The sequence below is a fragment of the Apis mellifera genome, linkage group LG2 (genome assembly GCF_003254395.2).
Source record: "Apis mellifera strain DH4 linkage group LG2, Amel_HAv3.1, whole genome shotgun sequence".
NCBI lineage: Eukaryota > Metazoa > Arthropoda > Insecta > Hymenoptera > Apidae > Apis > Apis mellifera.
The window spans coordinates 10862652-10890587 of NC_037639.1; the positions used below are offsets into that span (position 1 = coordinate 10862652).

Below are 27936 nucleotides of genomic sequence, written 5' to 3' on the forward strand. Positions count from 1 at the left end.
TCGACCCCACTAGCGACTGTTCTTTTCTTCCTTTCCTCGCATCGTTCGAGTCCGGATGCGCGCGCATCGCTTCCCCACCACAGTAGGGCAACCGGCCGCGCGAGGCAACTATGGTGGGGGAAGTCGGTTGCCGCCGCAAGGCAGAACGTGCGGACCGAGTGGATGAAACGAAAGCACAGAATCATTACCAAGCCAGACCTCGAGGAGTGTAGACGTGTTTCTCGTTACCTAAGCTCAGTCGAGAGTTCTCGTGTCGCTTTACTTTCTCTCTTACACATTTGATACATATACACGTGTGATAGTCGCGCCAAAGAGGACAGTCGCGAGACGCAACGTGTTGTACTCTGTACGTGCGTGAGAATTGAACGAAACGAAAGGACGAAGGGAAAGGAGAGAAAACAGATCGTTTCCCTGCTTTCTTCCCTCTCGCGCGGATATTCCGTTTGTGCTCGTATAAGAGGAAAGCGAATTTACGTTTTTGTCAATAAACTTTCAGTGCATCGTGTGTATCTTTCGATCAGAGAACATTGAACTTTGTGCCATCGTCCCGTGGGACGTTTTCGAACTGTCATCGGTGCTTTTCAGTGCAAACTATCGAACGAGCGATCGCACCGCCGTCTATCACAGTCTTCGATAATTGTAGTGAATCTCGATCATCCGTTTAACGGTGTTCGATAATCGATTCGAGTTCGGCCACGAACAATTTTCCACCCATGGAAAGTGATCCATTCGAGGATCCACCTTATAGGCGTTTCAGAAGACGTAATTAAGAAATACGCGTCGATCGTGTGCTCATTCGTTTCAATCGATCGTCGTTGATCCGTGAATAACAATTTTCGTCAACTTTTGTTGGCGTAGTGTTATACATTGACCACGTGCGTTTTCTCTATCGGATAATCGGTGACGACAATAGTCTTTGTGGCGACGAACATTGAGCGTGCGCCGTCGAAACCTAAAGTCACGTGTGTCGCCACGAAAATACATTTTGTGTAGAATCGGGAGCTAACGTGCTCGCGATCCCTTGACTCTTAAAATCTTCAAATCACAAATCGATTCTGTGCGTGCGAGAAGCGAAGAATAGAAATAATTAAAAAGATCGATAAAGTGGTAGTGTTTGATTGGCGGACTTTGGTTCGATTACAGTGTCGACGAGAAGAGAGCAGTAATTCAAGAGTTGCATCTGCCAATCGTCAAGAAATGGCGATTCCATTCGCTCTGCCTTCCGACGACGAAGCGGAAACTCAGACACAGCAGCTGGAGCAATTGATGCTCGATCTATACGCTGCTCTGCAACAGGTACTTCGAAGCAGGACAGCACAGCATCCGTCATCACGAAATCGTGAGTTCAACGAATTTTTAAGACACATTCTCACCTATCTCGAGATTTTCGTCCGCATCCTTACACATCTTACGAGCGATCCATTGCGATGAACAATGTTTTGTTCGTGGCAACAGCCTTTGAGTCTTCTCGAACAGAATGGAACGGCCATTATAGGTCTACATGGTCACGCAACTCGTTGTCACGTGCTACGGGCATTTTTCCTTCTTTTCTCATGTGGCATCGATCTCATCGCTACGTTGTATCCATTGGATACAGATAACGTTCTTATTATGGTACTGTCCGATGGCTTTTCAGGAAGATGCATTAGAAGACAAGGGCAACCGATTAGATGCAATTGCATGAGATTGACGACACCGTCCGCGAGACGTTTCTAACTACGTCTACGGGGGCTGGTTGTTCTAGTCGAAAAACATATCAAAATGTACAAAAAAAACTTAGTCATTCAAAGATATTAAATAAGAAAAGAAAAAAAATAAAATGTTTAATTCTCATTTATATATATATTAGTTTTAACATATTTATAACATCGAAACTGCACTTTGATGTGAAGAATTTATAAGTCAATTTTAGTTATTTTAAAAGCAGATGTATTAAAACTGCAATTTTTTTTTTAAACTTTTTTCTTTTTGTATTTTGTATTTATTTATTTAATTTATCTACTTATTTATTTATTTATTCAAATATGTTTATTATTTTTGTTATACTCATTTTGTAAACACAAATCTGAAATTGTTACTTTCAATAAATTGTGAATGCGTTTGAATTTGTAATACGTGCGACGCAATTAATTTCCACTTCTCATACACAAGGAGCATGGGTACACACACTCGAGAGTAGGACAGCACGTTGCGTATCGAGTAGAAATGCAACACGTGGTTGTCGCGCGGTACAACGCGGATCACTTTCGAGTGGAACAACGCGACTCTGCATCCTGTTTCCCTTTCAAAAGATTACTTACGAAATTACAATTTTTCTCGAAATTTCTTCGAAAAAAAAAAATCGCAAATCGTAAAATTGAATCGATCGAAATAGATTAGAGGAAATAAATGAATAGAAAGCGAAACAAATTTGGCAAAATTAAGGCGTATAATTTGGACAAGTTCACTTTGTATTCGTTTGTGTCGGATTCGCAACGCACACGAACGTTCGAGGTGTCGCGAGAGATCGTCGTTTCGTCCAGGTCGTTGACTCCCGTCGACTGTTGCACCATTTGTCGAAAATTCTGATACATTTGACAGCGGTCGTTCACATCTCGTGAATCAGCGTCGAAAAATCTCGGTCCATCGCGAGATGGTTGCGAGATATCTCGACACCTTTCGTGATTTCGCGAAACGAAAAAAGGACCATACAGATTGCGAAACGTTCGTGTCATCGCATGATTTACATTTCTCTCGCGTGATTAATTCGATTTTCGGTCTCAATGTCCTCCTCCCCGAGGTCCTTGATCCTCGAACGCCTTGTGACGCCTTTTCCAAGAATTCTTAACAATTTGTATTCGCTGTCAAATTTGCATTCGTTTTTTCTTTTCTTTTTTTTTTTTTTCGCTAACATTATCATGCAGTAGTGTTAAATAACGTTAACTTTGTTCGAAATCTAACGACAACTAACGAATATAATAACGTTACTCAATAAGATTAAATATTGCCTCGCATGCAAATCTAACTAAAAATACAATAACTACTTCATATATAACCGTTATAAGCTTTTTATCGCAATTATAACTCTGATCCTAAGTACCGTGTTGCGTTTATTTTCCAACCTTGTCCATCTTCCTCTTCCAATTCTTCCTTCTCTTCTCGATTCTCCAACTCAATAATCGGAGAAATTCAACTCGGGTACACAGGACGGAGGTACGCAGGAAAAGATTCTTGCACGTAGAGAAAAGGAAAGACAGGAGGAAGGAGGGAGAAAGGAACAAGAGCGAGAGGAGCGAGCCAGAGGCGTAAATTGCGGTAACTTATATTCGGCGCATAATGAAACGCGGGTTTACGAGGGTGCAGCGAGCGAAAGGGGGCGAGTATAACAGATGTAGCGTGGGTGTAGAGGCGAGAGTATGGCAGACGATGTCCGGCCATGACCCTGCACCGCTGCTCGAGCCTCCTTTACGGCGAAAAGAGACGGCGCGGCCGGTCGGATCGACAGGAGAGTAGGAGGAGGAGAGACAGAGCGGAGGGACGATGGGAGGAGAGAAGACCGATGGTCAGGCACAACACCGGAGTAAAACGCGCCATAAAACGCGATGCAACGGCTCGTTCCCCGAATCTCGGATGTCGATCGTCCACCAGAGATTGTGGTATCGAACGTGAGCCCGTACCACACGATTGCAGCGGAGGACGAGTACCTCCGATATCATATCTCGCACGCTTTGAAATAGTACATTGTGTGTATGGCCGATTTTGAAAAGGTTCCTGGATCTTGTTGCTCGTTCGATCGACAATACAATGATCTGGATGATAAATTTTATCTGTTTTTTCTTTTCTTCCTTCCTTTCTCTTATCGTATCGGGTATAATCTGGTTCAGATTTGTTTGAACGTTCAAGATCATCGCCTCTCGTATCGAATCAGATTATTTTACGATTCCTTTTCTCTATCGATAATTCAATTGTAAAAATTTTTGTTTGTTTCTCTGAATCTTGTTGTTTCCCCTCGAGCAGGTTTCACTCGAGGACGAGAAAGTGAGGTTAAACTGCCAATTAGCCGAAGGCAGATCTCGGCTTTAAATTATTCGCAGTGTGCTCGAGTCACAGTGGGAACAACCGTAATTTCATATTACTACCATCTATAAAACGGTTCTGATCGAAGGTCAGTGCACCCTTGCTCGCGCGATTAAACGCGGGAGGAAACGCGGCCGGATAGCATTCTGAATCCATTTTGCCTCAGTTTCACGTCCTTAACGAGCCTTTTCATCTCGCCGACCATCGCCGTGTGCAAGTGTCCCGAAAGAAACCGCAAATTGCATCCGGTCGACGCCAATGTGTCACCGTTGTTTCTGAATGATGCAACTTTTCTCGAAATTTCTCCTCTAACGTATCACTCTCTCTTTCTCGATTCGGCCACAAATCCGAAATTTCACCACTCGCGAAGAAATCTCACGAAACCTCACCCTGCTCGATTCGATGAACTTCTCGCTTGCTACAAATTCCAAAGGGAAAAAAAACGGTTGGAAATCGGAAGAAGAATTGTTCCGTTACGGGGCTATAATGAATTACGCGGCTGGTCCATTATTTTACAAACGAAAATAGGTGGTGGCGTGTGTTTGAGGGTCAATAACCATAGTTTGCCGGCGCGGTTTCGAGAGAAGATGCAGAATCTGGCGGCGTTGCATCGGAGTCGGGGTTGGTTATTTATAGAAACAGCTGTGGCCAGCCCCGTTCCCGACTCTTCTCCCGTGACATTTGCAGAAAACTTCCACCTCGTCATCGTGCTCGCGTAAACGCGACCACGGTAATAATGATTACGCGCGTTACCCGATCATCGCCAGGCCTCATTTTTCTTCCGCCTATCCGTTTTCACTCTCGTTTCTCTCTCTCTCTTTCTCTTACCTCGCTCTTTCACCCTCGTTCGTTCGTCAACGCGCACGGTTAATAACCGTTTGCAGTGTTTTCGAGTGCGAATCGAGACGCCCCCGTTTCCCATGACACGAGCCGATAAGAACCGAATCGAACTCGTCCTCGCGATCGCCTCTCTAATCGGAGGCGTTTAATTTCTCGGTAAGAGAAGGATCGGGTGTCGTTTCGTAAAACGATAGCCCTTCGACACTGAACTTCGTATTATGTTACATTGTCGTAAAGCCTCGGCTCGGTATCGGTGCACTGAATTTCGGAGTAAACCTCGCGGTCAGTTCCGGAAGGGGAAGCGTTGCAAACTTTTTTCCCCCCTTTCATTTAAATATTTCGATAATGTTTCGATTACCGTGTGGAATTCGATGTTTTAGATTTTGAACAAATTTTCTTTTCGTAAACTTCTGAACTTCTTCTTCAAAGAAAATTGGTTTAGTTTTTCGATTTTAAACGATAAATTGTTTCAATTTCACGTAGGTGTTATAATAAAAAGGTTTCTTCCAAAGGAGATGCTCGATTAAGTATCGGTGGATAAAAAGTTCCGAGAATCGAATCTGATCGTAGTCCCAGTGCGATCGTTCCACTCTGAATTCGCTTCATCATGAATTTCCCAGCGGAAGTCCCGAAGACGATCGATCCAGAACATAAGGAATGAGAGCACCGACCTGAGTAGTCTATAGAGCTGATGAAATATTGAAAGGAATTCGTCATTGCCGATTGTCCGATCCTCGATGGCCGCCTCCTCCCATTCATCCATCCGAGCCAGGTGTTATTGGCCGATCTCTTAAAATATTCATCCTACCACAACCTTCTTTTTTTCTTCCTTTCTCGTGGTTGCCTCGTTGACTCGTTATCGTCACTGGTTAAGCGAGTCCCCGCTTTATCTTCGCGTCAACGAAACAATGCCGTATCTTCCTTATCCGTCAGAACCAGGCTTATTCGATTTTCTCACTCGCTTTTATTTTTCTTTCTTTTTTTTTTTTTTATCTTCGGTATCGTTGACGAGATTGTAGCAGATATTATTGGAGAGAGATTTAGTTTCTTCGATGAATCAGATTAACATCCAAGTATAACGTTTCTAACGTGATCTTTCAATGCTTGAAATATGTTCATTGATGCGCAAAAAGAATTTAAATCGAGCGATGATTATTTCGAAATATTTTGGAAAAATTATGAATCTTAAATTAAAATATTGCAAAGTTAACTTAAAATATTCCATAGCTCGCAATCTCAAACACGAATTTCCATTCGCAAAAATTCGATAAATTAACATTTCAATTTTCAAACTTTTCTACAATAATAATATTTAAATCGAGATCAACATTCTTCGTACATCTTCTATCGTCGAGACAAATATCATTAATAACAATTTCACCGGAATAAACATCCGAAATCCGACGGTTTTCACTTTATTGTTTTCGACTTAACAAATCGGTTAATTAACTTGCTCCTCGCGAGATCGCCTCTCTTATCCACGGCGTCGCGTCGTCGAGTTTTAATTAAAACTCTAATTATGCCTTTTGCCGCGTGCTTTTCACGGACTTCGAAACGCGCGCGCGCGCCAACCCCGCCGTATCATTAATATTCATCGAGAGGCGAAACTCGTGCTAAGCGCCTTCCACCCCGCTCCTCTGGTGTTATACATTTTTACGCTCCCCTGAGCGTATTCTTCGTAGGCGGCTCGAGCACGCGTCTCCAACCGTACATGAAATTCGGCTGATTTTATCTGCCCGCCAACCCTTTTCCTTCGATCACCCTTCGCGGCGCGGCCTCGTTTATCGCGGCTCGTCATCGTGATTTTATCGCGCGTGAAGATCGGCCGCTGGCTTTTGCACCCTGATTGCGTTCGCCTCTAAAAAAGTTGAGAGATACTTGCAATTATTGTTTTTAAAAATTAGTTTTTTCTTTATCGTCTGTCTTTCGAAAATTCGCTTAACCTTCGCAATATCGAGATCTAACATTATATCCATAACCGAGCAAATAAGTAACAATTATTAATTTCCAACGTTTATATTTCCTCGTAATTATATCATTAAGATGGAATAGATAAAAGAATAAATGGATAATTTGAAAAGATTACGTTTCTATAATGTTCTGCATATATATATATATACATATATTGATTATATTATAGGAGCAAGTCTCACAATTTTCCATCTTTATTTCTTGCACGTAAAAAGCATTAAATCTTCCGTTCTTTTTTATCGAATTCGAAAAGAAAAGCAGTTAACGTCCCTTTATATTCTTCGAGCCAACCACGAATACGCAATGAAACGATATATGTGTACATATAAATTTATTTTCGAAATTATAACAAAAATACTGCGTCTGGTGCATACACCTGTATATCCCATTCGATATTACGAAGGTTAAGTTTCTATTATTCACTCGGCTCATGAATATTCATTAGGCAATATCTACCGTGTATATGCACATTGTGTTTTAACATCGAGAGGAGGAGGAGAAAAAGAAACAAAAAAACAAAAACCACTACTGAAAACAAACCAAATCACACTGCAAATATATCGTTCCACGCGGACGAGTAATACTAGCAAAACCAATTCTTTGTTTCTTCGAATGGAAATCGCTTACTGTTCCCTGTAAAATTTATCGATAATTCCGGTGGAAACGACATTCGGTTCGAATATTCGTACGCGGATTAAACGAGGACGATTTTTGAAAAATACGTATACAGCATTCTCTCTATCGAAGAATTTATTTTATCGCGCGCGTATATTCGAATCGTTTAAGATCGTTTCTGGAATCTCGAGCTACATCTTAGCGGAATCGACTTCCGCCTGGAGGATAATCTCCACCGTGATTCCCGATCGATTATTATAGCCACGATGCAGTGGGAAAGGTTTGATTCGTTTGTTTAATTATAATCGTCGAATAACGATGATCGCAAAACGTGATCGACTCGTTAGAGTTCTAACGATGCGATACGATTTCTTAACGATTGCGCTCGATGGAAATGGAGCTTTTGGGATCCGTCTTTCGAGCTCCATTTTGAGGATATTTTTCGAGAATATAAAGAAGACAAGAGAAGACGAAATAAGAAGATGAACGAGTGGTTTATAATGAGTTGTTTTTTAACGCGACTATTATTTCTTTGTTCGTCCGTTTGATGCTCGAGCTAGCATGATTTTTCCAACCTCCCTTTCTTACGATCGTCTATTTCCAATTTACACGGGAAGATTTTCAGCTCACTCCCTCCTCGGTTCGGGGAGGCATTGGAAGCAATCAACTACGAGGCACGATTAATTCCGCCGACAACGAAATCGCGAGTCACGTAGTCAATAAGAGCGTAATCAATCGGTCGAGCGAGCCGCGGGAACGTTTCCTCAGTTCTCCACGACTTCTGCACCGCAGAAATTCGATCGAGCTCCGTTGAAACCGGTGGACAGAATTTATTGGGTAATCGGAAATCGATGGCCAGCCGCGTCGTGTGGTGTGCAATCTTGTTCCCTCATTTTCATTTTCTCGTCGCCCGTATCGCGATAACGTATCTCTTGTTTCCGACCGACCGCCACTTGGAAACGATCCTTGGACGAGATCACGAGGTTCGTGGATCGAGGATTAATCGAAACGCGGAAAGATCGTTCAATGGAGCAAGCCGTGAATCGATCGTCTTCGAAAGGATCGACGGATCGTCGGTTTCATAGAGAAAGAAGAAGAAAAAAGTAGGGCAATTATCGATTGTCCTCCCGTTTCGAGAGAATCACTCGAAATATCGTTCGATTTTGAAATGGAGAGGGGAAGGGGATGGGGCAAGTCGTGAATCGAATTGTCTCTTCGAACTGGTGCATTTATATCGGCAGGATTATTATCAGCAGGTTTATAAGATTTCCGCGAAACGTTCTAAAGTCGTTGCGTCGAGCGAGGCGCAAAATTCATCGTTCTTGTGAGAAACGATTTGAACAAGCATTGGTCGAGCAGATTGTCCATATCCTGGAGAAATGATCGCCCATTTGCGACTTTGGTTCTCTCTTGAGTAGGCTGAACGAGCGATATTTTCTATTACGGGACGGGGAATTTATGTATGTGTAAGTTTGATAAGATTGAACTTCATTGCGCGGTGACTCATTTTAAATCGCAAAACTCAATAAATGTAGATATCTAATCGATATATATATGTCTTGTATTTTTGTTGATTTTATTACATCATTTTTATAACATGTATCGTTAATCGATACAATTTGTTAATAATCTAAAATTTTTAGAATCGAGTAAATGATCTAATTCTAACATTTGTAAGATCTTTAAGATACGATGAAACTTTCGAATCAACTAAAAAAAAAAGAAAAATACGATCAATCTTTTAATACCCGACAATAATTACGTTCTCGATGAAATATCGAAAACATACCTACTAAATCCATAAAAGATCAACAAAAACAAACTAGCAATGTTTTCCCAGCTGCGCCTTATAATTACAAAGCGACCAAACAAACAGCGCAATGACTCTTAACTCTGGAAAACCCAACTTCCAAATCGCGTCAAGATTAATTCGCACTTCAGACGAACTTAAATACAATCGATTACGACAGCATAGTTGAACGATTCCTTGTCTTTGACAAAATCTCTCTCTCGAGAGAGAGAGATAAGGATAAAAATAAAAAAATCGTGACACGATAAAAAAAGAAAAACCGCCAAGAGCGTGAGCGCCCGCTTGACATCGCTCGCGATTCGCGAGTATTTCTATGCGCGCGCGCCCATGTCTATTTTTCTGGTGTGTGTCGCGGCTGCAGCGGCCTTGAGAGGGGTTCTTTGTGCAGTTGAGCGTTCACCACGGCTCACTCTCGGTGTCACGCACACGCTCGCTCGCACCTACGCGCGCACACGATCGCGAGCGATCGCGCGAGCGCCGCCAGGATTACACACGCACGTATATGCATACTGTAACAAGTTGCGTTGCACTTACGCGTACAAAGGGCGCTCCATGTGAGTCACGTGCTCGCATATGCTGCCACAGCTCAGATCCGCTCCCACTCCTCGCCCTTTTCCCTTCTCTTTTACCGCCTCTTTGACATAACGCGTATACATAACGCACATTGTCTCCACACTCGAAATTTCCCCTTGTTCCACGTTTTTTTCCCTCCTCCTTTTTTCCTCCCCTTCCTGTTTTTGCTTCCTCCAGTTCCCTTTTTTCCCCCCTTTTTTTCCCCTCCTGCGTATTATCTCCGCCGCTCTATCTCTCCGTGGAACTCGCTTTTCTCTCTCTCTCTCCTCGCATCGCATTCCTCTTCGCTGCGTCTCGTGAACCTCGTTTCTTTTTTTTTTTTTTTTCACTCCGCCTAAACTTCCCCCTCCCCTATTCCCCCTCGTTGGCCGCCATTTCCCCGCCCTTCGTCCCGACCTTCTCGTTCTTTATATACTCGTCGCACGTCCCTCCTCCGTGCCTTTCGTCTCGATTCCTTTTCGTCGCTTCCAACCCGTCTTCCCCCCGCCCCGACCCCGCGTACGCATCGCGCGCGCGTGCATCCGAGAGGAAGCGGATCCAAAGTGAGAGATCGCAACGTGCGCGCGGGTGTTGGCCACGTGCGCGCTGCACTTTTTGCCGCGAGCGATCGTCTCCTCTTCCCGGTTCCCCTATAACTCACGTGTAAAGATTCGAGTAAAAATTTTGGAACGTCTCGTGCGTATACGTGATTTCTACGCGTTGTAAACTCAGAGAGAAGTACTTGCATTGGGATCGAAAGGATTTAGAATCGCTTCGAGTTTTCCCGGAGCATAAATCAGAATTAGGCTTAGCCGTTTGTCACGCTTAACGCGTGTCGTAAATCGCGAGGCGCTAATAAGCGGTTGCGATTGATAATTACCCAGGGATCGTTACATAAATCAGTTTTGGAAAAGGCTTTATATACGCGTGTTCCATCTGGTATGTAACGTGTACGCGCGTGGTGACATTTTACGGAGGAAAATCGGGAGATAGAAAGCATATTGCGGTCGCAGATCGGGCCGGATAAAAGATCGTTTTGCAAGCGGTGAAAAGGCTGGAGATTTCGCGATCGAGCGGCTCTCGATGCGAGTAGGCGACGATGTGTGGCTCGATGCGCGTTGCACAAGTGAAAGAGCGGCTCGTGAGAGTGTGGGCCGAGAGTGCGGCTGCGCGCGCGCCGGCGCAGGCGCGGACGTTTACTCGAAATGTCAAGGATGCAACTGCGCGAGTGCTGTACGAGTGCGCACGCGCAAACGGGACCGGTCTGCGAGAGACAATGGCGGCCGGAGGCGCGGAGGAATTGTTATTTTGTCACGCATGGCTTCGATTTATCCGCGCCACGCTTCTTCCATCGAAAAACCCGCGTGTTTAAATGTTCCTGTCAGCCCACGGCCGCGCAAACGGTTACAAAGAGGATTCATAGTTTGTTGATGGACGATCAATCGTATCTATCGTATCGTATCGAAGAAAGGGATTTTTTTTTTGTCATAAGTCATCGAGATGTTGAAAATTGATCGATCAAGTTGGAGCTTTTTTTTTTAATTCGAAATGTCATCAAGTTTGAATCGCGTTTGAAAGTCTAATACGCTTTGTAGTAGGCCTTTAAATAAAAATCTTATTTCAGATACAATGTACAATGATGTAATGATCGAAGATTAATTTTAAACATAATGATTGGAAAGGATTGAGAAACACTTTTAAGCTTTTCATCCATGGCTCAACAATGCAGAAAGGATTAATGGAAACTGGTGGATGAGTCAGTGATATAGTCGCGATTATTCATTGCGTTCGCGTGATACGATGCAGTTTCAATCGTCTTACCTGATTATGTATACTGGCTTCTCGGATGGTTATCGTTCCTCGGACCCGGTTAACCCCGTTCACCGCTTCCACGCCTCGGATAACCCGTCCTCCTCTTCGAAAATTCCAAAACAGTTGCACTCGCAACGGTTTACGAGTACCATTTCGCGGTTCGTAAAACTTGTTACTGCGTCTCGGAAACGTTGCGAACAATGAACCGTTAGGCCCTCTCTTGCGACCAGTATTTGGGCCTGCGAAAAGACTTCGTTAAAATTAATTACTACTGGCCCTGACCTCTCCCCCGCGTTTCGCTCTCAACTCTTCAAATACATTGGAACTAATTTTTTCGTATTATGTACCTTGAAAATTTCACTCGACTCGAAACTGTTATTTTTTTTTTTTCAAATATCGCTTTATATAATCTTCGTGTTTTTTCGCACAATTTTCCACAGCGTATATGAACTGAAAAACGAGATAAGCAAAAAACTATATGGAAATCGAAAAACGAAGAAATTATAATTTCTACGATATACTCGGAGATCGGGCAAAATTGTGGTTTACACTGATGTATGGGAGGCTCCTACTTAAAAGGTTAATTATCGTAGACGTCGTAAAAACCGGGGGAAGGGGGGGGACCGAGTGCATTTCTGTTTACCGGTTCTCTCAGCCGGAATTACGCCGCGTTTATCTGGCGTCGACGCGAGAGACGTAAAACGCGTGGCCACTTATCAACCGAAAAACTCTTCTTCGGACTTACTGGCGGCGATAAAAGCGTCGAAACACGAGCGTTCTCCGCTCGGCTGTCCGATATCGCGCGTTTCCTGACCGCCAGATACCACACCACGAGTATATACGTATATATATATATATTCCCCGCTTCTTTTCTTCCTTTTAACTCCTCCATTTTTCAGAGTGCAACTATTGCACGATCTCTATTGCCGTCAACACACACGTATCGTATCGTATCGTGTCGAAATCGTGGTGGAAGGCTATCGAGCATTGTAAATTTTTCAGACAATCATTAGCCAACAATGTCACTGGTCGCCATTAAGGGGCAAACACGGTGATCGCTGTTGCTGGCATTAAACCTTATAAGCAACGCTCAGCCCTCGTACGCGCGTAGAAGTAGAAGTATCTTAGCATTTCCATTGTGTGACGCAACACACTCGCCTATGCGCCACGATTAATTATCGATGGCAAATCCAGATACGTTCGGAATACGAATCGGTTGGACCGCGTATTTCGTCGATTACCGGTATATCGCCAACTGCCATCTCTTTCCAGTAGGCAGCCGGTCGGGGAGAGATCTCTCCGACCGATCGAACACGCGATGATGAATCGTGGTCGGCCGACTTATCGGAAAGATCGAGGAAAGTTTGAACTTTACGCTGCAACTTGAGAGAGGCGGTTCGATTATTATCGAGTTTGAATTTTACGGAAGATTTATGAGAGACGATGACGTGGCCCCGCGCGGGATTGACAAATCGCGGTCGACCGTGATTAGACAGCCCCGATGACATCTCGAGATTTGGCTCGAGAGTTGGTATTTCGTTCGGACAGGTTTAGAAAGTCTTTGGTTCGAAGGGTATATTGATAACTATAATCATCGATTCGTTCCTCTGTTAAACGGAAAAGGAAGAAAGAAAGAAAGAAATAAAAGTCTTCTAATCGTATATAATATTCATAGATAAAAGAAACTTTTCTTCATTCACTTTCTCTCTTCTTTTTTAAACTGGTTTTGATATACACAATTTGCACTGAAATTCACAACCTGAATCGTTCGTGCAAAGAGCAAAAATCACTCTCGAATCGCGCTCGTCTGGTTTTTCAGATCGGTTGCCACGACGAAGCGGTGACGACCGACAACTGGTGGTCCTGGTGGACTCTGATCTGTCCCGATTGCCGCTGCCCGATCTTGTCCTGTCCGCCGTGGAACAACTTCCGCCTCCGACGCCCCAGGTGACGGTGTCCGCGCCCAGCAGCCCGACCAGGGACGCGGCATTCCAGTTTCCGGAGTGCAGCGGGGACGAGAACGGTGCGGCACCGGTGCCGAGCCCGAGGCCACGGCCGCGAAGACGCAGGCTCGCCTCGGAGGGTGGTGGCGCTACTATGAAGAAAGGGCCCGCCACAGAGCGAATCTGCAAGAAATGCTGCGGCCACTTGGGACAGGCCTTCAACGAGAGCCAGTGGGCGAGCGTAGGCGCCAACCTCAGGAACATCGCCGACGACTTTCATGCGTCACAGACCAAGGTCAGTCGATTGTCCGATCGATTAAGAGGGGGGGAAGATCAGGTTATCGACTCGATACACGGATATTTTTCCAATTTATTATAACTTTGTTGAAATCTTTTTCATTTTTTTTTAATGTCGAATCTTTCCTTATTTTTTAATCATAATGATGTACATTGTCATTTTTATTATCGTGAATATTTTTCCCTTAAAATTTTAATTTATTTAAGAGCCACGATTGATAATAAGGGAAAGCTCGGAAATTGGCTCTTTTGTTTCCAACTTTTCGCGGTCGAATATCAAGGCTTATCCCAGAAGCCGTAACGCCAAGCGTTTACGACGCGGGAGAGAGAAAGAGAGTATACAGGTGCGAAGTGCACGGCGTAAAAATAATTGCGTTGCGTGCTCTCCCGCTGTCAACAATTCGAGGCCATCCCCATCGAGCTTTTTCACTCGTCGTAAAGTCACCCCCTTGTAGCGGGGCTGTTATAAAACCGCGCGAATACGCGCAGATGCCTGCGAAGGGACGCCTGTAAAATAGAATCCTTCCATCCTCCCTCCACCCCCTTTAACATTTTTACGCGCTCAATTTTCTTTATTAATTTTACCCTCCGCCTCATAACGTAACGCAACTCATCCATGCACAACCACTTCCACTGCCCACGAATTTTCTTCTCTCGAACAATAAAATAAAATTCGATACATCCTCCCTGCTTGTCGATAATAACAATCTCCCTGAGATCGATCCTGGAAGGTGGAAGAATTCCATCAGTTGGAACCGTAGCCCGCACGATTTAATGGCCGCACGAAATGATTCAGTGTCTCTCATTTCGCCAGTGTGCGTGTGCGTGCGTGTATTCTTCTATCTCGATTTGCGGAAGAAAGGAGAGAAATTGGCGGGCGGAGCGGGCCATAAACGCGAATTTAGTTATATCGGTGGCACCGACGGTGTCTCACGGGCGCAATAAATATCCGCTCGCCACCGTTAAGACGTCTACTATTGCTCCCACCGTGTATGACCCCCCACTTCATCACGGTTTCACCCGCGCGTGAATCCCTCCTCCCCCATCCTCCCCGTCCATCTCGATCGAATATGTATCGGGACGGGGTTGTCCCGTTGATTTTACGAGGTATCGTATCGCTCTCGGCTCTCTCGCTCGCGGAGAGGTGAGAAAAATGGTTGGTTTTATATCGGAGGGATACACCATTTTCTTTCTTTTTTTCTTTTTTTTTCACGGAGATGGGATAGGACGAAATTGGCGCGCGGACGAGTCGTAAACGAATTACGGACGATCGATGCGGGAGCCCCGATGTTTCTACTCGAATTGGATCCGGATTTCTCGCGATCGATTTTTGCGCGTTATATATATCGCGGCAGGAGTTTCGAAAGGTTAGCTTGGCGGAAAAATAAAAAGCGAAACAATCGAATCTAGGCTTTCTCGAACGTCGATCGCATCGAATCTGACTGGTTTATCGGTGGGCAACCATCTCGTCTCGTTAATTTCATTTCCGCAGTGATCTGCGACAAGAGTCGAGCTTTGGATAATGGATAGGCGTAAAAACGGACGTAAAAACAGATCTAATATCCCCCTCCCTTCCGATAATCATCGAGACGTTGGAAAGAGAACAGTTTCTCCGGGGACGATTATTACGGTCGCTCGTTCCTTTCACGACAAGAGGATCTCTTCCTCTCGTGGAGGAGAAGATTCTTTTCACGGGGATTCCCCGTGATTTGCCGTGATCGAAAGAGAGGAGGAGCAAACGATCCGTCCAACGAAAGGAAAGGGGGATGAACGAGGAAGGGAAGGGCGCCCTTCTTTATCCTTTATCCAAGCCTCGACTTTATTCGCTTTAAAAGGTGGCCAGCGCGATACCCGATCCCGCAACCTTTAATTATTGCTGGTTAAATTGGCGATAATTGAAAGGGGGTGTACGGATCCGTGAAATCGAAGAAAATCTCTCCGTCGCGCTCTCGAAGAATCGGCTCGAATATCTTCGCTTCGGTAATCTCGAGGATTCGAGACTTGTTGATATAATACGAGTCGTGGCGAATTCTCCGCCGAGGGGAGGGATCGTCTCCAAGGAATCCTTGGCACGGTGTTTGCCCTCCCGGGGAATCGAAGTGTCGGATTAATCCGACGATGGATGAGAGAGATGTTCTCGCGTTCTGTCCTATCTGTGTACAAGCTTGACTCGTGTCCTCTGTACGTGATTTTCTTTTCCTTGTTTGCCTCTGGATCTCCTCTTGTTATTATCGAGGAGGGAGGGTTATCGATATCGCGCAGAAAGTAAATTAAAAATAAAATTTATCGATCGAGAGTATTTTCTCATCTTTTCTTTCATTCAGAAGAATATATTAGAATTGGAATCTGCGATTTCGACGCGATCGTACGTTAAAATACACGTTTACCGTCGCTTTCCTCTCGGCTTTCGCGGGTTTCTTGGCGCAGAAGGAAGTCGAATCGATCGGAGTGCGCGTGGTCGAGCGTAAGTTACGATACCCCGTTCGTTCCCCATTCGTCATGGGAAGGCACCGCTTTACATATGCATGGAGAGTAAGCGAGCATGTAACGGCTAAGTGGTCACATCCCCTTACGTGAAAGTTAAGTGGGCATGGCAGCACGAGCCGTGGCCACGGGCCGAGAAAATTATCTTCAATTATCTCGTGCAATCATGAGCCCTCCTTCTCTCTCTCTTTCCTTCTCGCTCGCGATCTCCTCTTCGCTCACCAACCTCCTCGTGATTTATTATTCAAGGAAACTATTCCTCGTTCTGCGAATTATCGTTTAAAAAATGCAAATTTCAATGAATATCAATTATCACGGGAGGAATTTAATCATTCTCGTTCGAGAGACCTCGGAGATCTTTGAGTAGCTTTGAAAAAGCGGAAAAAGGAGAGGGAAAGGGGAAAAAACGAAGAGAAGGAGGGGACAAGCATCGAAAAATCTCGTTTCGAGCATTAATCACGTGGTCAAGAAACACCAGTCTCCCGTTCCAGGAAACCGCTTCGAAGTCATTCGCGGTAACACCGAGAAAATTACTCCGCGGACAAGATAAAATATTCCTCCCAAGCGCGGCTTAGAATTTCCACGAAGCCTGTGCCCCGCTACGGTTAATGAAACGTCCTTCTCCATCGACGTTTATCGATTATTCCAACGATCGCCGCGCAAATTGATCCATTAGCAGGCGTAACGGATCTTTGATGCTCGACGACAACATCCTGTCCGCTCTTCGTAGGAAAATCGATCCCTTCCAAACCGCGCGATCCAGCATTCGATTTTTATTCGATTCGCGCCTTGTTTTCACGCCACGAAACGAAACGAAGCGTGGAGCTAGCTAACCATCCCGATGTCCAACGCCGCAAACCTCCTGTTGACTTTTTCTTACGTAGCTTCGACGAAACGCTCGATCGGCCGTTTACACGCTGCGCCGCGCAATTACGTTGCACAACAGTTTGTCTTGGTAGTCTACGGTAGTTCGGTGGGGTTGCTGTTTGCTTTTCGCGCAACCTGCGAGACCTATTTCAGAAATCTTTCCTCTTAAATTAAAATTTGATTTGTACGGATTGGATAAAAACTTTTGAAGAAAATATTATATATTATACTCGATCCATATATTCAAAAATCATGGAAAGTTAAATTATCCGATGGATTACGATCAGAGATTGTCAATTTAGAAAAACAATTTCTCCAAACAACTTCCCCTTTTTACGTTTCTTCAAAGACGCAGCATCTTCGAAGCTGATGCATCCAAAGTTTAATTGAATCTATTTCAGAAATCTTTCGTCTTAAATTCGATGAAAATTAAAATTTGATTTGCACGGATTGGATAAAAACTTTTGAAAGAAATATTATATATATTACGCTCGATTCATGTATTCATCCGAAAAAATCATGGAAAGTTAAATTATCCAACTACGATCAGAAATTGCCAATTTAGAAAAACAATTTCTTTTTTCAAACAACTTCCCCTTTTTACGTTGCTTCAAAGATGCAGCATCTTCGAAGCTGATGCATCCAAAGTTTAATTGAATCGGTATCGAGCATCTTCGGAACGTTTCCATTTCCCGTTGTTGAATTATTAATCGTCTACTACGAATTAAAAAAAGTTAGAGCTATTCCCTCTGAATCCTCGATCACAATCAAGGCGTAACGCGTTCCTCGAAGCGGAACTCGAGCGGAAAAGCGGAGAAAAGAGGCGGTCGCGGAACCGGTTGCCAGGGACAATTAAAATTTACCGTCACGGGAACGATAAACGCCGACAACGTAATCCTTCACTGACCGCATAAATTTTCGCGTTGAAATCGGTGAACGAAGCGCGAGCGTTATTGGCTAAGCGCTGCGCTCTCTTCCGGGCCCCGAGCCATAGAACCTGAAACGCCACCTTTTCGCTATTTCGTGCGTGCGTGTCCGGAGAGAAAGTATATGCGTACGCAGGTGGCTCGATGATAACTGGGCGCGTGAAACACGCTCCCCATCAAGGATTCCGTGATTCTGGACGAAAGGAAAGACTAGCTGACGGAGCTCGATCGAGATGGAGAGGAAGAGAGGCGAGCGGAGGGGCATAGAGAGACACTATTAATCGAGGAGGAGGAGGACTCCCACGAGAAGAGTGTCCATAGACGACCATAATTCTCTCTTAATGTGACGCCTTCCTCTTGCTCGCACCCCTCGCGTAATCTCCTTCCTCGCCGCTGGCCGACACCACGGGCCGAGTGTTTTTCCATCCTCGATCAGCGGGAAGGAGAATTGTGTTGGGGCGGATCGAAAGCCGACGATGAGCAGATATTATGGGCCGGGCAACCCTCCCTCCATAAAAGCCTCTGCTCTCGGAGATTGAGCTCTCTCTCCCCGTTTCTCGCCGTTTATTATTGCGCGTCCGGCCACCACGAGTGGATTAAGACGAAACGAGGATCGGAAGTCGCTCGCGTGGACCGAGGGGGAGGGAGAAGGGGGTGCGTGCGATCGAGGAAACGAAGAGGAAACGATTTCCTTCCACCCCGACGGGAAAGATACACAGCTCGGATGGAGAGAAACTATCCGTCGTGGAAAATATTATCGAGCTGAGGGATGAGATTGACGATTGGCGAGCCTCTTATCTCTCGGGACGATTAAATATTTCAAACGGGAGGAATTTTCATTGGATGAGAACTAAGTTTGCGAAGTGGAAGGAGAATCTTTCGATCGGATCGTTGACTCGATAATCGATAATCTTCGAAACTTCGAGGTGATTTCATCCCCCTCCCCAAATGAATAATCGGATAATCGAATCGTTCCGTGGAACGTTATGACGAAGAGTTTTGCGCTCGAAGGGGATCTGGAGACGCGGATTCTTAACCGAGTATAAAGTTTCGCGGGCCAATTCTCTCTTCTCTTCTGTTCGTGGAAATCCTTCAAAGCGGAAATTAATTGACGATTAACAGGCATTAATGCGATCCCGGCTACGATTTGTATTTCGAGCAAGTATTTCGCCTCCAATTCTCTCTTTCTCTCTCTCTCTCTCTCTGGAGAAAACTCGATGGATCTTAATCGTGTTTCCCCTCGAGCACCCCCCTCTCCCTCTTTCGTCCCCCTTTCGTCTTTCTTCTCTTCGTGTAAATTCGAAGGGATGAGGGAGGAGTCGATAAAAAGAGCGCGGTGCTTTCTCTACGTCGGAGGCTTAGCCGCAAGGAGTGTCGAATCGACGGTAATTCCATCCAATTAGAACACTCCCAATTAGAGGAGCCTTGGAGCTTTCCCCTCCCTTTCCCTGCCCTTCCTTCTTTCCCCATTTTCCCCGCGATTCAAGAGAAACAGCTCCCGTCTCTCTTCAATTTCCCCCCTCGTGTCCAACTTAATCTCTGATCTCTGGTATCCATGGCATCGCTCCGGGCTTATAGAAACTTATAATATCATCGGAGAGGAGAATGAATTTGACAAATTATTTTGCTTCGCGTTTCAGGCCGCCGAGATCGAAAAGTCCCGACTGCCCGCGATGGACCCGAGCTTCGCAGATTCCAACAACACGAGCGGCTCAACCGACAGTATCCTGTCGCTGCTGATCCCGGCCCCCCTCCGCGAGACTCTGTGGACGACAGTGGCCTTGTACCTCGGATGGAGGCTGGTCTCCCGTCTTCGATAGACGCGACGGAATCGTCGTTGCGTCGACGCCACGACGATCGACCACGATGCCTCGAGAACGTTAAGAATCATCATCACCGACGCTTGGAACCGACCCAACAGGGACAGCCAGTTAGCCAGCGAGCCGTCACTTGGTAAACCAGCGACTGGTCCTCCTCCTTGGCCCTTTGCACGCCGCACGAACCGACGGACGCCGCGCCCGTCCGTTTCCAACGTTTCGAACCAGCACACGGAATCCTTCTTGCTGGACGACTCCTGCAGCAACGTCGAACGCGATCCTCTGTTCTCGCGCCAACATCTGTTCTCCGTGCACGCGCGTCCCTCGCCGCGCGCGATCGAGAATGCGCTCGCATCGCGCACCCTTCGCTCCTTCGACGCGGATCCGTCGCGCCTCGAGGACGAGGACGAGGATTCGAGGGAGGAGGAAGAGGAGGAACTCGTGGGACGCGACGAATACGAAGGTATAGATAGCGGGATTGACGAGGAGGAGCAGGAGGAGATGGAGGAGGAGATGGAGGAGGAGGAGGAGGAGGAGGACGACGAGGGTGGAGCTTGTCAACTCGTTACTCGTCGTGAAGTCAGAGTTACCTGAGGCCAAGTACCATTTCACGTTTGTCCGATGGTTGGTCGTTCGGTGATGGCCGATGTAAAAGGATGGCTCGATGTCGTGTCCACGTACCGGTAACTCTGGCTCAACGACGATCAAAGAGTCGCGTCCGGAATATATTTCTCGTTTCCTTTTTTTTTTCTCTTCTTTTTTTTTCTTTCTTTTTATTTTTTTATTTTTTTTTTTTTTCCTCGTTCTTCGTCGGCCTCGACTCGCGTAGTTAGTATTCCTCGCTCGAGAGTGAGTCCATCCTTCCCGGCCGAGCGATCGTCGCGCGCGATCGATTCGACGGGCAAGGATCGATTTCCAGGTGCATTCTCTCTCTCTCTCTCTCTCTCTCGCCCCCGCGGCGGCGCGATCGACGCGTGATCATCAACGAGCAGAGGGGAATCGTTTGCGAGACGAGTTCGTTCGTCTTCCGGTTTTCGTTGCATGCACGAGTAGGAAATAAGAGGCGGGCAGAATGTGTCTGTCTCTTTCTCCTCCTCTCCCTCTCCCTCTCTCTTTCTCTCTCTCTCTTTCTCTCGGCCGATTTGAAGTATATATTATATATATGTTCGAATACGCGTATACACAGAGATGCGAGTATGATCGGTAGGTGATGATAGATCGCGAGGCCGGTCTACTTGGACGGTGGTGAGGGTGGCGGGAGGGAGGATATTAAGGAAGAGATCCAAAGAGGACTTAACCCAATAATCAAATGATGATCTCATTACGGATATAAAATAAAGAGAATTAAAATAAAGTAGTGTGATCACGGGAACGGGACGGATCCCCTTCTTCTCTTTCGTTTCTCTCGATCCTTCTTCTCTCTTTCCCCTCCCCTCTCTTTTCTTTCTCTCCGTATTGCGATTTTTGATTCTTTTTTTTTGTTTTTTCCTTCTCGTTATTTCTTCCCCCCGTTAATCGTAAGGCAACCGTATTTCCGTCCCGTTCTCGTCCCGGTAGGAAGTATTTTTGACGTGGCTTGTAGATAACGCGGTTACCTAGCCGATACTAAGGCAAGGCAGAACTCTATCTGGGATAAAAAAGAGGAAAAAAGGAAAAGCGACATCGCGCCATGTCGTCTCGCGAACAACGAGGTTGCCAAGATCCTCGGCAGCAAAATGGTGGGAAGGGGAGGGGGAGGGGGAAATGGAGATTTCGTTTCGCGTGATCTTAGGTAATAATCGATCCATCCATCCGAGGATCGATCGATTTTCGAAACGAAGTGAACGATGATCGTGGATTAGAATTCGCTAGACGCTCATGGTTGATTGTCGATTCATTTGTAAATAGAAAGTATTTCGAGGAGAAGAGTGTTTCTCTCTTTTTCTCTCTCTCTTTCTCTCTCTCACTCTCTCTTTCTCTCTTTCTCTCTCTCTCTTTCCCTCTCTCAGTATGTACTCCAAAAGTAAAAGAACAAAAAAAAATATATATATATATATCTGATACTACTGAGAAGAAGAACGAAAAGAGAATATATTGTAGTATAAGGAAAAGAGAAAGAATTAATTGCGCGATTGAGCAGGTAGGGAAACGGGCGAGGACACGTAAAGTGAAGAGGGGAGCAACGTATTGTAATTATAGAGGATTTAACTAAAATAATTAAAATTCAGTAAATAAGTCGACGTTTAATAATTAAAGTAGATAATCGATAGATCGAGGATCGCAGCATCTTAATTGGCTAGCTGCGAGTCCCGTGGACAGTTTTCGAATGATCTCCGGTAGCTTAGCTCTTAGTGGCGCCCTCCTCGAGGACGCCTTTCATGACGCTGAGGGATCGAGGGGTGTCTCGCACCCTTTGCTCCCTTTGCGCGTCACTTTTTTCTTTCTCATCTTCCCTCTATCTTTCGCACTTTCTTCTTCCTTCTTTTCTTCTTTTGCGCGGCTATCTGTCTCTCGTGGTGATGATTATGCCTTCTTTCTTTCTTTCCTTTATGATCGACATTTGCGATTTATTTTAAAAGTTTCTCTTCCGATTCTTTTTGTCATTCAATCTCTTCTTCCTCCTCTATTCTATTCTTCTTCCATATTCTATTTCACTCTCTTCTCTATCGTTAATTATATCATTTTGTTATTCGTCGATTCTCGCGAATTACGTATTCTTTAAACGATAATTACTTCTTTTTTTTTTTTTGATCTCGTTAATTAACAATTATATATTTAGGTCTTCGTTGTTTCGTCGTTCTCGCGATTCTATAGGCCATGTCCCGCCATATATTGGCGCGAACGCTCGTAGAAGTTGGAATTAATAATTAAAGGATAGTTAGTATCCCTGGTCGAGACTCGAGAGCCTCGTGTTCCCTCGAGTGAGATCTCGAACGGGATGAAACCAAAATCATCATAAGGCTGTCGATACGATAGTGTTTTCCCGTGGACCGTTCTATCTGTCTCTCTATCTGTCTCTATCTCCCGAGTAAAGACTACTTCTTTTTTTTTTTTTTTAATCAATATCAATATTTTTTATTACGATTATTATTATTATTATTATTATTATATTATATTATTATTATATTATTATTATTATTAATATTATTATTATTTTTTATCATTTGTTTGTTTGCCCTTTTCTCTTCCATCTTAAAAATTAACAGATAAGATTTCGATTGACGTACTCCGTCGAAGTATTCCAGTGTGTAGAAAAGCTAGTAGTATTTATTTATAGGTAATCGTGTATTCATATATGTCTAAATAGGATCTCGCGAGATGATATTCTTTCGAGATAATGAAATACTGCCATTCGTCCTAAAGCTGAGAAAGGTGCGCGTGAGAAAGGTGTTGTTGTGTGTCGTCCTGAATTATAGATAAGGGAAGAAAAAAAAAATATATATATATTATATACGAAGACGTTCATCAGGAGTTCTGCCTGAACGAACGTTCCTTCTTGGGAGGCGTACGTACGTTATTTTTCCTCTATCGAGAAAAGTCGATACGCCTTTTAAAGTGAAAGCGTGCGAAGATAGAGTGTGATGATGATAATAATGATGATGATGATGATAATTATGATGATGATTATGATGACGATGATGACGATGATGACGATGATAACGATGATAACGATGATTATTTAGTTTCTCCGAAGGAGGAGTTCAGGATCGGTACGAATGAGGCAAGGTGAAGGCGAGGATAACATCCTCGTTTCCTCCTCATCCGATTGCACCGATTCGAATCGTTCCACGGACGAAATCTAGAGTCTAGATAGAGTCTCTTGATGTTCGTAAAAAAAAAAAAAAAGATAGTAACTTAAATATAGCGTATTTTTCATCGATTTACTTCATTCGCCAGAAATATGCGTTTCTGGGGAGGACAGAAAGTTCTGTGGCGAGCCGACCATATTCTTCTCTCGCCCCACTCCCCCTGTGATGATTTTCGTCCGATGTGTGTGTGTTCGTTTGTTCTTCCTCTTCGGTTGAATGAATTTATATTTGATAATGATAACGATAATACAGTTTGTGACAGTTTTGTGATTTTTTTTTTTTTAAGTCGTATCTTTTAATCGTGTTCCGTTGAGATCGATAAAGACTTTTATTATCGTACCAAGTGATATTTCCACCATAATTTTCGCCTCCTCGTTCGATGGGTTAACGTTTTACAAAAAAAACTCGGTGAGGTTCAGCAGCAATTTATCTCCAGTTTCTTCGTTTTTTTTTTTATTTTTCCTTTTCCCTTTTCTTCTTCTTCTTCTTTTTTTTTCTCGTTTATTCCAGAGTTTGTTCTTAAGTTCTTTGTCGATCAGAGTTTTCTTCTCTCCTCTCTATTTACCCGAGGAGGGGGTAAATAAACGCGAGAGCGAGCAGGATCGTCGTACAATTGTGATGTAATAAGATAGTAATTGCCATTGGCGCGATGAGGGGGGATGACAGGGCTCTCATCGCGCTCGCGAAACCTTTTTTATATTAGCATTCCGACCAAAGGAAAAGGAAGTAGAGTTCGATCGTGTGCACGTAGTGAAACGCAAGATATTTTCTATCGTTCTTTTTTTTTTTTCTTCAATATCTTTTCTTCAATTTTTCTCCTCCCCTTTCGTCTCTTCGTATAAAAATGAGGCTTGAGCGAGGCCATACTTACCGAAGTGGCTGTTATACTTAACGAAATTTCTCTTTTTCCCGTTCTTACCTTTCGTTCGTTGTTTTCTTCGTTGTTGTTATTTTCTTCTTCTTCTTCTTCTTCTTCTACTTCTTCGTCGTTTTTACCTCTCGTCCTTTTCACGCGCATTGCACTCAATTAGACGTTGACGCGTGAAGAGGGGAAAAATGGAAAATAGAGCACCGAGAAACACGAACAAATTTTTGCGCCCCTGTATGAAACGTAGCCCCGTTGTAGGTTTAAGAGTCGAAATAAAAAAGAGGATTAATTAGAAATCGAGGGAAACGCGATTAGAAAACGAAATAGAAGCTAGAATACTACTATACCAAGTCGAGCAAACGATAATCAAGCACATGGGATTAAGATAAAACGCAAAGACCACAGAAGATTAATAAGAGGAATAAATAAATGAATAAATAAAAACGCATGTACATAGCCGCTTGTTCGTGGGGCCGTAAAGTACCATAATCGTCTACGATTGCTATATCCCCCTTTTCTCTATTCGTTCGTTTTCGTGTTTTCTTTTCTCTCTCTCTCTCTCTCTCTCTCTCTCTCTCTCTTTCTTTCTTTTTCTTTACAACTTTTGTTTCACTTACGGTATTCTTCCCGCCAATTTTTATTTTATTTTTATTTTTTTTTACCTTCCTCTTTGGTTTCAAGTTTTAAACCAACGCTTTAGAGAAATGATAAAAACGAACCTCCTCTCCCCATTAAGTAGGAGCATTTTTACATAGTAGCATAGTAGTCAGCCATATTGAGAACGTATTAATTATATAAATAAACATGAATAAAAAGTATATATATATATATATATTATAATGGAAAACACTTATATATATATATATAAATATATATATATTTTAAATGGTATATTTGGATATATATATTATTAACGAAATGCTATTTCGAGGCGTACCGTTGCGATATGAAAAGAGAAAAAAGAGAAATATAATGATAGTCGTATATCTCGAAAGGGCGAGCTCGAAGGGAGGATGAACGATTGAGAAACAAAGAAAGGCAAAGGGTCGAAAAAAAAAAAGAAAAAGAAAAAGAAAAAAGAAACGAAGAGAAGAGGAGTAGGAAAACGGTGATGTTTCTCGTTCGGAGATGATGATTTTTTTTTTTATTTTTTTTTTATTATTTTTTTTTATTTTTTTTTTCCTTTGAGATTGACGAAGAACGGAGAATGACAGCCGAGGCTGGGACATAAGCTGTAACTGTGACTATTGTGGATCGTGGGGGGCAGGCTGTATCGCGAATTTTTTCTTTCTCGACCTCGATGACGTCCACCTCGTTCGAGCTTTTTTTTCCACTCGAACCGAGTTTCACAAAAGAACAAACTAAGAAACAAACAAACAGAAAAAAAAAACAAAAAAAAAGTCAATTTCCTTTCTGTCTTGGGTCGTCAAAGAGAATTATTAATTCCAAAGAGTTCAAACCGGAAATCAATCATCTCCAATGATCGAAGGTATAAACGAAAAAAGGCTAGGTTTAATTGCCAATGAATTATCCCGGCCAACCAAATAGCATAAGCAATAATATCGAAGAGAACGAAAAGCAGCCCGCCCATCCGAGATCCCCGCGCGTCAAAGCGTCACTGTGATCTCGTAATTATTAATGAAATATCTGATTATTGTAACGAATAATCGCTATGAATATTATAATGTACCCGTTCCCTTCTCCCCCTCCCAATGTTCCCCCCAAATGTTCCCTCCATCGAGAGTAAGAGAGAGAAAGGCCCCCGTAAATGGTGGAGGGATCGCGTTTTCAATTCTCGCATCAAAGAGAGTCCTCTCGTTTTTTTATTTTTTTTTATCATTATTATTATCTCTCTTCGCTTCCACCAAACTCCTCTCACTTTCCTAAATCCTTCATTGTCCTCCCTATCCTCGCGTTATCTTTTTTAAATGAAATTAATCGTAATTTTTAATCGTAAAATTTTCCAATGATCTCTCGGTGGTGCGTTCGAAGTACTGGCAAACTGTTCTAATCTCTCTAACGTTTTTTCTCTCTTCCATTCTCTCTTTCTCTCTCTCTTTTTTTCTCTTTCTCTCTCTCGCTCTATTCTTCTCGATCGTGCCACCGAACTTTTCACTATGATCAAAGTGAGGAAACAGGAAAGGGATGCCCGAAAGAGGGGAAAAAAAAAAAAAAAAAAAGAAGCGTGAAAATCGGTAGTTGACGTTCGGTGGATGATTCCCGCGGAATCGATTCTAAACGCTAGGTTCACCACAACGAAGATTGATTATTTCGCTCTGCGTCCCGCACTCCATTAAATCGGCCGCGAGCCTCTATCGTTGTATCGATCATTCATTATGGTTAATTAATCCCCAACAACCACCATCCGTCGTATCCGTGATCCGTGTGAGCTCTTGGGGGGAGGGTGGGGTGGGGGAGGGATGGTTACAACAGACTACGTTGTTTAAAGAGGTGATCGACTAGTCTTTATCGGACCAATCGTTGAGATACTTTTTTATATTTTTTTTCTTTTTTTTTTTTTTTTTGTTTCGTTCTTCTTTTCCTTTTCGTTTTTGTTTTTTTTGTTATTATCATATTAAACGAAATTTAAGTAAGATCTCTCGTTCTTCTTCTTTATTCTTTTCTTTTCTTTTCTTTTTTTTTGTTCTTTCAACTCTTGACTCGCGTGTGTGACTTTTCGTTTCTTCTTTTCATTTTCTTCGACGATATTTTCTTTCGATTTTGTTGTTCTTTGTCCCTCGCGTTTTTTTTTTTTTTTAGATATATATATATAGAGTATCGTCCATTCCTATTTTCGAGGATCTTTGACCTCGAGAAGATTCTTTTCCCGCCTGATTTATCTTTTTCGTTCTTGAATGGATATACATATATATACTATAGTACACGATGTGAAATTTGAATTTCCCGCCAGTATTCAAGTCGGGGTTTTCTCGAATCGCATCGAGAAAACGCTCGATCGGAAAAAAAAAAAAGAAAAAGAAAAGAAAGAGAATGTATTTAATAACGAGGAGAGGGGAAAACGAAAAAAAGAGAATTGCGTATGAATTTAAGAGACATTTACACATATACACATATACAATATACATACACATATACGAGTATACAATGAAACAATGATATAAGTGCTGTATAATCACGCGTGAGATCGGGCGTTAAAAGAGAAAGAAAAAGAAGAAAAAAAAAAAGTAAGAGAGAATTTGAAGAGTAATTGTTCATTTGCTCAGATTTGTCCTTAAGTTTGCCATAGAAAGAAAAAAAAATAAAAAACAAAAAAAAAAAAGAAGAAAAGA

General features: G+C 43.5%; 1 protein-coding gene across 1 annotated transcript; it reads left to right on the plus strand.

Moving 5' to 3' along the window:
* The first annotated feature begins 166 nt into the window (after positions 1-166).
* Positions 167-26807, plus strand: LOC100577670. The gene is made up of 3 exons (XM_006565840.3): positions 167-1339; positions 13476-13894; positions 19814-26807. Exons 1-3 carry the CDS (start codon positions 1198-1200, stop codon positions 19991-19993), a joined length of 741 nt encoding a protein of 246 aa, XP_006565903.1. The 5' UTR covers positions 167-1197; the 3' UTR covers positions 19994-26807.
* Positions 26808-27936: the final 1129 nt, after the last annotated feature.